The sequence below is a fragment of the Palaemon carinicauda genome, chromosome 22 (genome assembly GCF_036898095.1).
Source record: "Palaemon carinicauda isolate YSFRI2023 chromosome 22, ASM3689809v2, whole genome shotgun sequence".
Lineage (NCBI taxonomy): Eukaryota > Metazoa > Arthropoda > Malacostraca > Decapoda > Palaemonidae > Palaemon > Palaemon carinicauda.
In genome coordinates this window covers 60691160-60708659 of record NC_090746.1, presented here as the reverse complement: position 1 = coordinate 60708659, position 17500 = coordinate 60691160, and the positions used below count along the sequence as shown (strand labels likewise).

The following is a 17500-nucleotide window of genomic DNA, read 5'->3' as shown; positions in this document are numbered from 1 at the left end:
TATATATATATATATATATATATATATATATATATATATATGTATATACATATATTTATATAAATATATTATATATAAATATATATATATATATGTATATATATATACGCATACGTATGTATATATATACATATATGTATGTGTATGTGTATATATATATATATATATATATATATATATATAGAGAGAGAGAGAGAGAGAGAGAGAGAGAGAGAGAGAGAGAGAGAGAGCTGTAGTTCATTCTATCAATGATTTCTTTCTTGATTAGATTCATATTCGAACTGTTCCAGCATTGGTAGTTACGTTTCACTTTAGCAGTTTTAATATCCATTTTTATATAAAAAAAAAAAAGGTTTATAATAAAATCTACACATGGTTACTGTTCTTATTCTTTAATAGACTTTCTAACTATATGTGTACCTAGAATCTCTCAAACACCCAAATTTCAAGATAATGACGAGTTATATGTATATATACTGTATATATATATATATATATATATATATATATATATATATATGTATATGTATATATATATATATATATATATATATATATATGTGTGTGTGTGTGTGTGTATGTATGTATGTATGTATATATATGTATATATATATATATATATATAGTATGTATGTATGTATATATATACACATATATATAATATATATATATATATATATAAAATGTGTGTGCTTTTATATATATTTTAAACTATCAATATATGTATTATTTTATTTATTATTTTATATTGAATATATATTCATAAGTTGGACTTTGTTTTACGTGTTTGTTTAAGTGTCCTACACCTTGCAAAATTCTTTGCTATTTTTAATCATTCTGCCCCTCCTTCATTACAGTTTAATTTTCTTCTTTATTTTAACTATTTTCCAACATCCTCTGCAATATTATTTCAGACATTAACTGGAAGCCATCTAAGTACCACCTCTCCCTCAACACCTGGGCCTCCTTTGCCGGCACAAATTTGAATAAGCGAAACAAGAGCCACTTTTAAACTGCATTTGAAGACTTGCTGCATACAGGAAGATATTTGTCGACTACTCAGCAGTTTCTTTGTGAAAGCACCTGGGGCTGAGAGAAACTAATTATCGAGTGAGCCATAAAAAGATATAAGAAAGAGGAACATTTGAGGAATTAAAATTGTAGAATTTGTGGCATTGTGTTTAGGAAGTGCTATCAAGACCGTGATATATTTCTGCATTTTTAAGATAAAGTCGAGTGAGAACGTTTGGAAATTGATTAACGTCAAGTACTGTAACCTGTGACAAGGAAAAATAATCGTTTCAAGTTCCCTTTTGTGCAAAGATTAAATGTGACATTACCAATTGTCTTTTGAAATTCAAGAAAAACTTGAACTGAAAAAAAAAGTGATTAAGCAAAGATTTACAAAAAAAAAGTATTTTTATTCATCAAAGAGACTCCAAATAAGCGCAACGACCTTTGTTTCTGAACAACGAAAAAAGCCCCTTTAAACAACAAGAAAACGTAATCTTGTCTTTTCTGTGTCTGATTGGCAAAATTAATTATTGTCGAGAGAAAGAAAAACTTGTTTCAACGTCTCTCCCAAGCAAGAAAAAAAGATGGTTTCCGAAAAATCTTGGCTCCTTGGAGGAAAGAAAACGACTTCTGTGTTGTCTCCAACATTCACAGCATCAAGGTAAGAGAATTGTTTTTATTTTTCTTCTTTCATTTTTCGTATATGATTATGATTAATGATTTCTACCATTACCACCACATCATACAACAATGTCTCTTGTGTTTGTGTTTATGCTCTTTAGGGGCTTTTGTTTTCTCCTGGGTTGTTACAACTCCAGCTCATTATTATAACCGTTGTTGTTTCTTTCATCATTATGTTGTCGATATAATTCTTCTTTAAGTTGTTTTTTCAACCTTCTCTGTTCCAAGATTACTCATTATCTAGGAAAGCTTTCGAGGATGCATATGTATATTTTTTTCACTCTGTTTTAAACATTCACCTATTTTGTTTATCCTCCTCATGGATTTTGTAGTGCATAGAACAGTTGGGAATAGTGGAGAAGGATTGAACTGGATTTTTAACAGGAAATTAGTTGACTTAGAGTATGCTGATGACGGTGTCCTTAATAGCAGAACACCACATGACTCGCAAATCTTGCTCACCAGAATGCATGAAATATCACACGAGGTTAGGCTTAAGATCAATAGAAGAAAGACAAAGATGTTGAGAACGGAATATGCAATGGCAGATGAAATATCATTGGGAGGAGAAACGATTAATAAGGTGGAATCCTTTAGATATTTAGGAATAATGATCTCCAATACAGGATCTTTAGAATTCGAGTTTTATAAAAGATTGAAAAAAGTAAATCAAGCAATGGCTAGGTTAAGTAAAATTTTGAAATCAAATCTTCTGAAATTACATAAAAAAATCAGGCTATATATCAGTTTAATGAGATCAGTGTTACTGTATGGACATGAGCCGTGGTATGACAATGAAACAATATCCAACATATTGTGTAGATTTGAGAACAAAGCCCTCTGAAGAATATCGGAAGTTAAAAGGCAGGACAGGATTAGAAATTAAACTATATAGGAGATTACTCGAGTACCATATGTGAATGAGATCATGATGAAGGGTAGATGGAGCTAGTTTGGGCATGCTCTTCGCACTCCCCAAGAGAGATTGGTTATCCAAACTTTTACCAAGGCTCCACAAGGCACTAGAAGAGTTGGAAGACCCAGGCCAACATGGCTAAGGATTATGAAGCGTGAAGTAAGAGGTGATGAATGGAGAAGTATTGATTTAAAAGCTCAACATAAAGGCGACTGGCGAAATCTAACCAATGCCCTTTACGTCAATAGGTGTAGGAGGAGATGATGATGATGATGATGATATTCAGGGTCGTCCGAAACTAGGTGGACAGTAAATTATTACAATTATATTTACTAACACAATTAAAGCATTGGCAAATAGATTTTATAGTGAACCAAAATACAAAAGCCCTTAAATTCTATCAACGCTTCGACAAAATGTTTTTACACAAGTCTCATTGCGAATTAATGTCTTGAAATGCATCTCTTATGTCATTTTTCAAGTCACCGACATACTGTACTGGTTTTTGAGTATAAACTTTGTCCTTGAGTTTTCCCCAAAAGAAAAAATACATGTAAATTAAATTGGATAACAGTTTGAGCACCTGCGTTGATAAAATTTCAAGGGCTTTTGTAATTTGGTTCACTCACAATAAAATTCAATTGTTAATGGTTGTGTTATATGTATATATATATATATATATATATATATATATACATACATACATACATATATATACAGTACATATATGTATGTTGAATATATATGTATATATACAGATATATATATATATATATATATATATATATATATACATACAGTATATATATATATATATATATATATATATATATATATATATATATATATATATATATTTGTATATGTAGTATATGTATATATATATATACATATACATATATATATATATATATATATATATATATATATATATATAGTGTGTGTGTGTGTATGGGTGCGTGATTACACAGCTGTACTAATTAGATTTCACTCATTATAGTATAGTAATCAAATATTTAATACTAAGTATATCTTTGCCATTATTATTTTTTTTTCCGTACGCATTTTTTTCCGATTTTAACACGTGTGAGTAAATATTATATACTGTGGCCTCTTGCTGTGTTCAAGTGCTCAAATTCGTACCCTGAACCCTTTCGAGAGCGTTATACTAATCGGGCAGTTAACCAATGCTGTTAATATACTGCAAATAGCCAGTCTTAGAAGAACTGTGATTTCAAGGCTTATTAAGGGTAATGAGGTTTATTGGAAAACATAGTGCAAGATTATTTCCAGAGAGAGAGAGAGAGAGAGAGAGAGAGAGAGAGAGAGAGAGAGAGAGAGAGAGAGAGAGAATGTTTTTATGTTGAACAGGCTGATATGTCTCTTTTTGTAGTTTATATATAAAAGATCTATTTTAATGTTGTTACTGTTCTTAAGTTATTTTATATTAATTGATCCTTACTTTTCTTGTAGTTTATTTATTTTATCATTTATATTTCTCACTGGGGTATTTTTTTCTGTTGGGGCCCTAGAACATAAAGCATCCTGCTTTTCCAAATAGGGTCGTAGCCCAACTAGTAATAATAATAATAATTCCACTATCCTGTTTTTAAGAATGATCAGATGTATACATGGAGATTTGTGGGATTATAGTTGTATATGTAATTTTTAAAGGTAACGATCACCCATGAATTATTAGTCATGTTCTTCAATGAATAACGCCAAGAAAATTACCGACCTTCCCCTTAATATCGGCGCTATTAATATAATGAGAAATCGAAGTCTATTGGCATGGCCTAGTTTCGCCTGGCACTGAGCTAGAATTAAGCGGTCTCTGTACCTCATTAATCCTTAATTACTTGATTAGCATTTAATCGCTCGTGTTAATCGTCTAAGCCTGTTTAATGGGTTTCGCATCCCTAGGTGATTAGAGTGTGTCTCAGGCAATGATACTGAATGAACGCATTTCTCTTTTTTATACTGGATTCTCTTGAATTGAGTTAATGAATGGTGTACCTGTAGGTTGAGTGAATATTGTATACATGTCAGTCTGTTGAATGTATTATTGCTTGTTATTATTCGTAAAAAATAACGTGATAGTTGTAGCGAGGTAGTATCCTTCTCTCTCTCTCTCTCTCTCTCTCTCTCTCTCTCTCTCTCTCTCTCTCTCTCTCTCTCTCTCTCTCTCTCTCTCTCTCTCTCTCTCATCAATATGTAATTCCATTTCTTGTAGGTTTCGCAAGTATGTGAAGGAAATATCAGAAATATTTTTTCAATATCTCGAATTTTCATTATTCTGTGAGTATATGTTTGTGTGTCTGTGTGTATTGCTTGTTTTATATTATCAAATCTCCCCTTCCATTTTCGAATACTGTATTTTCAAGAATTATTACATTCTAAGTAAGATCATCTAAAGTTGATATTTATTTAATTATTCGAAGACAATAAAAATTAAGCAAGTCAGATTTGACTTGAATTTGGTAATTATTTAGGTATTTTACATTATTTAGATATTCTTTAGGGAGAGGATATAAATACCGACCCAAGAAGATGATGTTCTCGAATCGTATCTGAGCCTGACTTTTATTTGCGTAGTATTCCTGTATCAGACGATATCTCTAACAGGTGAAGTTATTACCATAGCTATAGGCTATTGACTCCTCGGTCAGGAAATGATCATCACGTCACCTCTGGCTAATCTAAGATGAGCCAAGTAACACATTATTACTGAAAGTCTTTCTGATAAGAATTGGATTCTATTGTCTTCTGAATCATACTTGTATCGACCCTTTGGACAGGAAATTGTTATTACGTCATTTCCGAGTAATTAGAGTTTATTCAAGTAGTACATTATTCGTGGAAGCCTTTCAGATAAGAGTTATATCTTAGGAGTTTGATTAAACCTTTATCTTTCTGAGTCATGCTGTTACCATGTGGGGTTTCTTTCGTTAATCTGTTTCGAATGGGGCAAAGATTTAAAATAAAATTTAATGCTAATTGTCCTGTTAGTTTGAGAGATAATTCCAATTTCAGTTACGTAATTTTAGTTCACTAGTTATCATATATCATCGATTTCATCATCATATCCCTGCTATTCTACATTTTACACCTGGATTTAAACATTTTTATCCTTGACTTTTGAAGCTATAATGTTGTTTCGACAGTGTATACCTTTTAAGAACATCATATCTATTCAAAGACGGTTAATATTGTGAAGTAGCTATCGGAATTTACCGTAAGCAATAAAGATAAGATTCCTTATTTGAGGTGAAGAAAAATGATTAAACTGTTATTTTTGTTTAAAAGATGAAATATGAAAAAAGAGGAAGAAATGCAATTAGTTTCTGTGTGTGAGAGAGAGAGAGACAGACAGACAGAGAGTTATACATTTTCCCTCATATTCCTCTACCAATTTCTCCCCAGACTTCTTCTTCTTCTTTCTTCTTCTTCTTCTTCTTCTTCTTCTTCTTCTTCTTCTTCTTCTCTTCGAGAGAGAGAGAGAGAGAGAGAGAGAGAGAGAGAGAGAGAGAGAGAGAGAGAGAGAGAGAGCGTTACAAATTTCCCTCGTATTCCTTTACCAATGCCTTCTCATATTTCTCCACGTGCGCGCGCACAGAGAGAGAGAGAGAGAGAGAGAGAGAGAGAGAGAGAGAGAGAGAGAGAGAGAGAGCGAGCGTTACAGATTTTCCCTCATATTTCTCTACCGATTCCTTTCTCAGATTTCTTCCTTCGAGATCACTCGCATTTACTTCCCCCTTCATTTGTCTATTCATGCTCTTCCCTCTATCATTAACTGTCCATATAACTTCCCTTCCCTTCCTCGTCGCAAGAACAAATCTCTGTTACTACCCTCATCGGTCTTGCATGCTTCTGTGGACACGACTTGAGGGGAAGAAGGTAGATCTTTTTTCTGTGGGAATCAAGCAATTAGTGATGTCAGTAGAAGGATCCCTTGATTGAGATGGAATTGTATTTGACGTACAAATAGTACTTGGATATATTCTAATTGTTTTGTTATGTCAGATTTAAAACAACGTAACCTATCTGGGTTTGCGGTTTTTGTGTATTTCATATACTACATGAATTATGTATGTGTGTATATATATATATATATATATATATATATATATATATATATATATATATATATATATATATATACATATACATATATATATGCATATATATACATATGTGTATACACATATATATGGCTATATATACTTTATATATACAGTATATATCCATAAAACATATATATATATATATATATATATATATATATATATATATATATATATATATCAACCCATAGATCTTCTTTCTAAAGAATTTCTTTAGTTAATCCAGATCTTTTCGCGTATTAAAAAGGTGTATTGATATTAAAGTTGCCATTAGGCGCTCGCAAACAACGATGTTGTCTCATACTATAATCCACGTATATACTCTTCATGTCCACGCGATGTATTTAGCATTTCTCTTTTCTTTACTTACCCATGCTTTCATGGATTGGATTCTTGCAGTTCTGAGTAAGTATCTGAAAGAGTCTTTCTTGTTTTTCTTTAGACCTACTGCATCACAAAATGTGAGTAAGAATCTTATTAATCATCTGGAGTGTCTAATATATTTGACCTAATTAATGTTTTACGCTTCATGAACTCAGGAAATGAGTTATAGCACAAGTTATGTAAAAGATAAATAAGCTTAGTGTATGTAAGTCTACATGTATATATATGTGCATATCTATATCTGTGTATATATCTATCTATATACATATTATATATATATATATATATATATATATATATATATATATATATATATATATATAAATACTAAATATATATATATAAATATATACGCACACATATACATATACACACACACACTCACATATATATATATATATACATATGTACATATGTACACATGTATGTTTATATAAATGTAATATATGTATATTATATATATATGTGTGTGTGAGTGTGTGTGTGTGTGTGACTGTGGGTGTGTGTGTGTATGTATGTATGCATGCATGAATGCATATTAGGACAGATTTTGGAAGTTTAATCGGAGATTCTTATAACAGAAATACATTATGATAGATTTCAATTAGCCGTTTTACCCCTTTTTATTTGGTAATCATGAAATAAAAATTAGCATAATTTGAAGAAAAATGACAAATTGAGAAAAATATTTTTTGAACGATTTATTCTCTGCTGGTAACATTTCCAGTGCGTCCCAATTACCGAAATAAAAACCGCAGGATTATTTTAAAACTCTGTAGAGCTATTCTTAACTTTCCATTAGGTTCTATAAAATGGCCCAATTAACCTGGCTTGATTGTACCTTTTTTATACTTCGCAAGTCTTCTTATCTTCCCCCGAATGTTTTTTTCTGATTTTTAGTGTTATTAGTTTTGTCATTAGTGTTATTGTTTTCTACCATTGGAGCAATTACAATTGGTTTATTAAAACTGATGGCCAAAATGATGAGGCTTTGTAACGTCCTGAAATAAGTATCTTGTGTGTAATCTCCTTTTTCAAAATTGTTATTTACGGTATATTTATATGCAGTTTTATAGGGTATGCAATGTATACAGTTCAATTTTGTACTGGTTTTTAGATTATATAGTCATCTTTTCCCCTGGATATGTATTTCTTTAAGCACAAATTTACTATAAGAAATTAAGTTGATATTTTTTTTCTTGTTTTAGTAAACTCAACCATACGTAATTCTTACTCCTCTATCGCCAATGTTTAACTTATAGTTTTTTAGTTTTTTTCTTTGATATTTGTTTTATGTTTTATTCCTCTGATCCTCTAGATATGTCTTTCTTAAAACAAAATTACCATGATAAATCAAGGCAGTATTATTTTTTTTATTTATAAGTAAACCCCAAAATACGTAATTTTCCCTCATCTTTGAACAGTGTGAACCAACCTCCCTCTGAAACCTACGATGACCTCGCCTCAGCTTTGACCCGCAGCGGTCAGCATGGCCGATCTCAGAGTGGCTTGGGCGTCCTATTGACATCCTTCTTCCTGGTAGCGCAAGTTGCTGGTCTGGGAGTCCTAGCGCTTCCTTGGGCCGTTGCACAGACAGGTAAGCTTTTGAGAGTATTTTTTTTTTTTTTTTATCGGAAGACTGTTTGCATTAACTCTTCTGATCATTCTTTTATTGATTGTGTGTATTTTAGATGTATTTTGTTGTCTAGTTACATATGTAATACCTAATGCGTTAGTCTGTTTTCTTCTTCTTTTCATATTATTACTATTATTTATTATTATTATTATTAAAATTATTATTATTGGTGCTGTTATTGTTGTTAATATAGTTGTTCTTCATTTTCTTCCTTCTCTTATAATTACTACTATTATTATTATTATTATTATTTGCCATTGGATATCAGAATGTATATCTTTTAAATTGCCTCTAATTAATGAATCGATAAAGATCCTTCCCTACTTCCGTTACCAGTATATTAGACTCGCTTGTAAAATCCCTTCTTTAAATACAAAAGGTTCTCGTTTCCTTTGTATACAGCAGTAATTGACTCTTATTACGGTTCGCCTTTCCATAGTAATGATTATGAGCTTAATCAGTTGGCTTCTAGAAAGAGTAATGGAGAAATAACGACTCTTTAATGGGATTATTATTCGTTTAATGACATCGGTTACTAATGCTCTTACGTATGAGCGTGTGTTCATATTTCACTTACATATGGGAGAGTTATTATTATTATTATTATTATTATTATTATTATTATTATTATTATTCCTTTCGCTAATCTAACACTCTCATTGTTGTTGTTGTTGTTGTTGTTTTTTTCCCATATAAATTCCATAAGAAAAATGTCAAGTCATCCCCTTTATAGATAAATAGGGCAAATTTACTCATAAGCACACATGAGGAACATATCAAAGGTTCTAATTCCATTTATCGTAATACTTTCCTTATCGAAACCTTAATTTTTTTACATAATTATTTTTACAATATAGAATATTTTAACTAATATAAATATACCATGTCTCTTGAATCGTGAATTTTACTTTTGTTAACTGCGGAAATCAATTTTCAATGAGATTGTGTTGTTCACTACATACAGTTATTGAGAGTATGAAAAGTGATTCCTTTGAAAACTTTGAACATCAAAAAGTTAAATATTTTTTTCTTACAACTAACAACGCTTTAGTAAGATATGTAACCTATTAAGCAGCATTTATTATTATCATTATTATTATTATTATTATTATTATTATTATTATCATTATTATTATTATTATTATTATTTGGTAAGCTACAACCCTAGTTGGAAAAGCAGGATTCTATAACCCCAAAGACTCCAACAGGGAAAATGTCCCATTGAGGAAAAGAAATAGAGAAACAGATAGAATAGTGCACATGTATTTCATAACACTAGGCTAATCTAGTACCACTTTTTTTTTTTGCATATCCACTTTTATCAATAAACACTCAATTCATATATGGAGTTTGTAAAGTTACATACTCCAAAGGATAATCCATTAATAAGATTTGCTTCCCTCTTCAGGATGGTCAGGCCTTGCGTTGCTAGCGGGATCCTGTGTCGTCGTAGGATGCTCTGCTTGCCATCTCGGGATTTGTTGGGTAATCCTAGAGGAAAGATGGCCTGAGTATCAGAGAGCGTGTCGTAAGCCGTATCCAGCCATGGCGTATCGAACACTTGGCATGCCAGGATGGTAAGTAGTATTATAATTGTTATTGTTACTTGTGTGTGCGACCCGTCAAAAATGACTGCTTAATATTAGATAGAACACTGGCACCCCTCTCACCAGGGTGTAATTACTCTCTCACCCCCCTACCCGAGTAGTTATGTGTCTGACAAAGCTGCTAAACGTGACCGAAATATATATATATATATATATATATATATATATTATATATATATATATATATATATATATCTGCCATTCCTGAGGGACCTTTAAACCTTAAACCTCGTATTGTATAGGGCTAACATATATCTACCACAGATCGCATTTCAAAGATATCCTATTACTCTGACGTCACTCGTACCTTCATATGATCCTACTGGTAGAGCCAGATAATATCTGTGGGCTGATAAAGAGGGACGTGGATGGATTCAAAGAAGACTTGGAAAAGAAAGTTCTAAATAAAAGTCAGAAGTCTTGAGTATAAGCATACACGTACTCACACATATATGTGTGTACGTGTATATATTATAAATATGTGTGCATAGATATGTACAAATATGTATGTTTATGTATACATATATGAGATTGATTGTGTATATATATACATATATATGTATATATATACATATATATATATATGCATACATACATATATATATATATATATATATACATATATATAAATATATGTATATATATATATATTTATATTATAATATATATATATATATATATATATTTATATACATATATATAAATATATATACATGTGTATATATATATATATATATATTTATATATATGTATATTTATTTATACATATATATATGTATATATATATATATATATATATAGATGTATTTATGCGGCCGTGATTGGGAATCTACGCTTTAAAATTCAGTTGCTATATTAAAATCTTTTATTTGATATGCCACTGACGAAGAGGTTGACATGTATCCATTTATATATATATATATATATATATACATATGCAAAATAGTGGGAATGTGTAAATAATGATTTTGAGCATCATTTAAGGAAATGAAGTTTATCTCAGTTTTCTATAACAAGAGTTGTTCTCTCAATTACGTTTCATTTATATACTGTAGATATTACATCAAGGTAGGAAAGAAAGTGGAATGTACTGAATTATACATTTATATTAAAATTAATGACCTAAAATAAAAATCAATAAGAGTGCTAAGACATCGTAACTTAGATTGAAAGTTCTCAATCAAGTTTTAAATGTCTGAATAACATTTTTCCTGTAAACATTTAATTTTCGTTAATTACTATAGTCTCATATGTGATGCTTTTTCTTCTCCCACAGGCACTTTGTGAATGTGATGCAATGTGTCACTTTATTTGGCGTATCTATTGTCACTATTCTCCTGTCGGGAGAACTGCTGACATATGTCTTAATAGATTACCTGCCAAATCTATCCATCTGCTGTTGGCTCGTGGTCGTCGGCTGTTGTATGGTGCCTCTCTCCTGGTTTGGAAGTCCAAAAGAATTTTGGTAAGATTATTCTCTCTCTCTCTCTCTCTCTCTCTCTCTCTCTCTCTCTCTCTCTCTCTCTCGAGTTTTATAGTAGTACCTCTGTTGCTTGGTAGTTATCTACTTCTTTGAAATAATAAATAATTTGCCATTTATAAAAACTTCTAAAGATTTTATAACCTAATTTTTAATGTATTATTTTTCTAATTGTATCTTTTAATAAAGTTATTTTTATAAATAGGCCTTAATCTTATCATAGAATTGTAGTTTTCTTAGTTAATTCTCTAATTGTCCCTTTCTATGTAAATGTGAACATTAAAGTACACGTCAAAAGCATTTATAGTAGTCGCCATACCACTTTATTTTTTATAAATCCTATCATTCTCTCTCTCTCTCTCTCTCTCTCTCTCTCTCTCTCTCTCTCTCTCTCTTTAGTATTAAACATCTTTTATTAAAAGATCATATGTCAATTTACTAACTCGTTTGCCTTTAATATCATTATATATACCCAGTATCTAAATGAAAGGGACACTTGAATTTTTCGCTCGGTATGATATTAATTTATTGTAGGTCCTTTGTATACTATACAAAAGAGTTTCACTCTGAGTTTACGGGGAAAATTGATCTCCAGGATTTTTCTGTTTGTTCAATTCCATGACTTTCCATTTTTTTCTTAATATTAAAAGTAAACGAATAACGTTCAAAAGATATTTTATTCAAAGAATAAGACATTATTATTATCATTATTATTATTATTATTATTATTATTATTATTATTATTATTATTACTTGCTAAGCTACAACCCTAGTTGGAAAAGCAGGATGCTATGAGCCCAGGGGCCCCAACAGGGAAAGTAGCCCAGTGAGAATAGGAAGCAAAGAAAAATAAAATATTTCAAGAAGAGTAACAACATTAAAATAAATATTTCCTATATAAACTATAAAAACTTTAACTAAACTAGAGGAAAGGATATAAGATAGAATAATATGCCCGACTGTACCCTCAAGCAAGAGAACTCTAACCCAAGACAGTGAAAGACCATGGTACAGAGGCTATATCACTACCCAAGACTAGAGAACAATTGTTTGATTTTGTAGTGTCCTCCTAGAAGAGCTGCTTGCCACAGCTAAAGAGTCTCTTCTACCCTTACCAAGAGGAAAGTGGCCACTGAACAATTAAATTACAGTAGTTAACCTCTGGGTGAAGAAGTGTTTGGTAATCTCAGTGTTGCCATGTGTATGAGGACAGAGTAGAATTTGTGAAGAATAGGCATCCAATGTCATACTGTCTGGCCAGCCAAAGGACCCCATAACTCTCTAGCGGTAGTATCTCAACGGGTGGCTGATGCCCTGGCCAACCTATTATTATTATTATTATTATTATTATTATTTTTATTACAGGCAGGGATCTGTCCTGGCCTTGGTGGCCACAGTAGCAGCTATAATCGTCGTGATCATCAAGATTGTCGTGGATTCCCCCGGCGGGGAGCCAAGCTACTCTCCCCCGACGGCCAGCAGCTTTTTCTTGGGCTTCGGCACCATCATGTTCTCCTACGGAGGCTCGGTCACTTTCCCAACCATCCAGAACGACATGACGGATCGCAAGAAGTTTCCTCTCGCTGTCGTTTTGGCTTTCGTAGGTGAGTCTCACTGTCCTCCGTTGCCCCCCTTCCTTCTCCCCTCCTTCTCTTGCCTTCCACTTCCCTCTCCTCTCTTCTCTTCTCTTCCATTTCCCTCTCCCCCCTCTCCCCACCATCCTTTTTTTTTCTTCCCCTCCCATCCCCTCTCATGTCCCCTTCCCTTCTCCTCCCCTACTCTTCCCTTCTCTTCTTTGTGTATCAAAAACTGCGTAAGCCTTGAAATACCATAATATTGGTTGGATTATGTAGAAATAAAGATCTGTAATAATCTTGCTGGAAGAATGACAAGAACATGACTTAGTTTAATCAGCCTTGGCACACATTTAGTTAGTGTTAAGTTTCGCATTGAACAAAAGAAAAAAAAAATATCAGCTTACCTTTTAACATTGTTCTAGCCAAACACTATATGAATATTCCATGTAATATATTACCATTTTCATAATATTAGACGGAACAGTAGATTATATTGAAATATCTAATGGTTTTTTTACCGAAATTCAAAATGTTTTTATATTTGTCCATATTCATGATCTCTTGATATATTCATTTTACTCCCAAGAAGCGCTATATATATATATATATATATATATATATATATATATATATATATTAATATTAATTTTTTGTTAATGAAATGCTTAAGATATTTCTACTTTTATTTGCAATAATAGTTTATTTTTCATCAGCATATTTTCTAATTATATCATTTTTTTTTTCTCATGAACAGTATAATACATATAATTTCATTTCATCAACAATACCACACCCACACAGTATCATATATATATATATATATATATGTATATGCATATTTATATGTATACAAATACTCTTTATAAATATATAGATTTGCTCTTACACGAGGTATCATCTTAGAATCCCAGATGCTATATATATATATATATATATATATATCACACACAGTATATATATATATATATATATACACACACATATATATATATGTATATATATTATACACAGATATATTGTATATATATTTATCCATACAAATATATATCTAGACACAGCAAGACGAATAGATAGGTAGATAAATAAATAGATTTACTTTAGCACCAAGTATCTTTTATTAGCAGACACATAAGAGAAATATTTACTTGACAGTACTGCAAGTTCTCTACCTGCCGGTGGCGTCCCTCGGTTACCTGGAATTCGGAGACGACGTGACAGTAAACATCCTGCTGTCAGTGCGGGGCATTTCGGTGAAGGTGATTGCCGTCCTCATGTTGATCAACAACGCCTTCACTTACATCATCATCGTCAACCCACTCTCTCAGAGTTTGGAGGAAGCCGTAGGGCTGCCCAGCAGTAAGTTCCGTTAGAGTTAGAAGCCTTTGGAGATTCTAAAGGTTTTATTCTCTCTCTCTCTCTCTCTCTCTCTCTCTCTCTCTCTCTCTCTGGAATTTTATCCGCAGGAACGAATAATACGTTTTCGTGGCTTGAAATTGAGTGAAGCGTTTGAAGTTTCTACGGTTTTACTCTCTCTCTCTCTCTCTCTCTCTCTCTCTCTCTCTCTCTCTCTCAATTTAATCCAGAATGGCAGACTACTCAGAAATACTGTATACATTTTGTCATTTTTTGTTCTTGATATATAATTTTTGTTTTCTTATATGTAGCCCAGATTCAGATATTCTCATCATTTCCAACAGCTTTTGGATGGCGTCGGTGTGTCATGAGGACTGGCATTGTGGCTTGTGGCCTCTTCATCAGTTTGGCAGTTCAGAATTTCGGGAAAATCCTTAATCTTATCGGTAGTTTCTCCGTTCCTATTCTGACGTTCGTCTTGCCTCCCATTTTCTATATGAGGTTATGTGACGCCGAAGACAACGGAACTTGGCAATCTAGGTAAGTTTTAGCAGTGACTTATCTATTTTAATGCTTCTCTCTCTCTCTCTCTCTCTCTCTCTCTCTCTCTCTCTCTCTCTCTCTCTCTCTCTCTCTCTCTCTCTCTCTCTCTCTCTCTCATTAAGGTATTGGGCAAACTTGCAAGTCGTCCTAAAAATAAAATTAACAGTAGATGTTTTAATAGGTAGCCTATCTATGTTCTCTTTTATGAATATGAGTATTTTCAACATCGGTAAACGAATACTATTGTTACTTATTTAATGTTTTACATGTAGATATACAATCTAGAAGAAACGCGATTTGTCCTTTGACGTTTCGTAACTTTCATAATGAATAGATTGCGAAAACAATACGGAGTCATAGAGATGGATATGATAAACAGGATCATATTCATGCTAAGGAGAAGTCTTCGGCTTAAAATATTAGAAGCCTTGCGGAACGTTAATTGAAATGAAGCGTATTATTCGTAAGGCAGCGAATAGGCACGGTCATAAAAGATATAGCAATTTGAAGATGTATGAATTTATTTTGACATATATTGCCTATCGAATTATAATATTTAGGATTTGCTGATAAGGTTTTATTGAAGTTTCTACCTTGACTAATAAGTTTGATATCATGTTTCTCTGAGCTGTATTCTAAGTAATAATGCAGACATTCTTATATAATACGAATTTTTCATTTGTATATAATGAATTATGTTTATGTCACTCGAAATCCCTTTTTAACTACCTTAATTATTCTAATGAATATCGTCAGAAATATCATTTATAATTCATTGTTGATTCCCTCAATTGCAAAGAATGTATTTATTTTTAGAATAATGAACCCAAAAGCAAGGTCATCTTATATAATAGAATGCAGATTGTTTTAAACATTATTTCGAATTTGAACTCTTATGAAAACTTTGAATAAAAATATAATTGGACCATTAGTTCCTACGAACCTTAAATGTATTTGTCTTCAGTGCAAATCTGCATCCAAAGTAAAGTTCTGCCAAATTTGCAGTGTCATGGGATTTTGCGATACAGAGCTGGCGAAATGGACTCAACTGGAAATCCTTGTTATTGTTGTTGTTGTTACACAAAGATTAATTGATCATTTAGACGCCTCGTTTGATTCATGAGCGGGCAATTAGACGTTTGTCTACAATGGAAGACAAACAGCTAATTTTCACGTCTCGGTTGAAATTGTCTCGAGAGATTAATTTGCGTGAAATGCGTGTTAATGAATATCAAGGGAGATATGTGTAGTTTTTATATCATTAAAGAAGATGGATGCTCTCTCTCTCTCTCTCTCTCTCTCTCTCTCTCTCTCTCTCTCTCTCTCTCTCTCTCTCTCTCTCTCTCTCTCTCTCTCTCTATATATATATATATATATATATATATATATATATACATATACATATATATATATATATATTATATATACATATATATATATATATATATTATATATATATAAATATATATATATATATATAAATATATATATATATATATATATATATATATATATATATATATATACACATATATTCTTTTCAATTACCGTTATTTTTAATAGCCTCTGTGCCATGGCCTTCCACTGTTTTGGAGTAGAGTTCTCTTGCATGAAGGTACACTCAAGCACACTATTCTATCTTGTTTCTTTTCATTTTATTATTTTTAAGTGTTTATAGCTTATATATGAATGATTTATTCTAATGCTGTTATTGTTCTTGAACTTCTCCAGTAATTTATTTCATATTTTCCTTTCCTCATTGGGCTATTTTCCCTGTTGAAGCCCTTGGTCTTATAGCATCGTGTTTTTCCTGCTTTTTCAATGTTGCTATTGCTGACGAAATAAGAACCCTCACTTAATTCATAATCATTATTATTATATTTGTTGTTGTTGTTGTCTTTGTCTTTGACAACCCACATCCACCTCTGTATATATCATTATGATAATTGATGATATGTTAATTGTAATTGTTATTAGTATCGTTATTTTTGTTTTTTATGAGTATTTAATATCTGCATGATTATTTTTTTCAGGAAAATCACCTTGCCTCATCGGATAGGACTGTGGTGTGTCGTGGCTATAGGGGCAGTGGCTGGAGCAGCATCAACCTGGGCAGCTCTGAGCGCCCTTCTGGCTCCAGGAGAAAGCACCGGATCCTGCTTCGCCTTCTGATTCCTCACGAATT

The 17500-nt window shown here is 31.8% G+C and overlaps 1 protein-coding gene across 2 annotated transcripts in view; it reads left to right on the top strand.

The window, feature by feature from the left end:
* The window catches only part of LOC137616113 (uncharacterized), a 39900-nt gene that overhangs the window by 22240 nt on the left and 160 nt on the right, over positions 1-17500 (top strand). For both annotated transcript variants that reach the window (XM_068345791.1, XM_068345790.1), the window contains exons 2-9: positions 915-1675; positions 8544-8716; positions 10164-10332; positions 11639-11827; positions 13208-13446; positions 14572-14775; positions 15117-15312; positions 17349-17500. The exon at positions 17349-17500 is cut by the window's right edge and continues 160 nt beyond it. In XM_068345791.1, the coding sequence (XP_068201892.1) occupies positions 1599-1675; positions 8544-8716; positions 10164-10332; positions 11639-11827; positions 13208-13446; positions 14572-14775; positions 15117-15312; positions 17349-17487 (1386 nt within the window). In that variant the 5' untranslated portion in view covers positions 915-1598 and the 3' untranslated portion in view covers positions 17488-17500. The remainder of the gene's footprint in view (positions 1-914; positions 1676-8543; positions 8717-10163; positions 10333-11638; positions 11828-13207; positions 13447-14571; positions 14776-15116; positions 15313-17348) is intronic.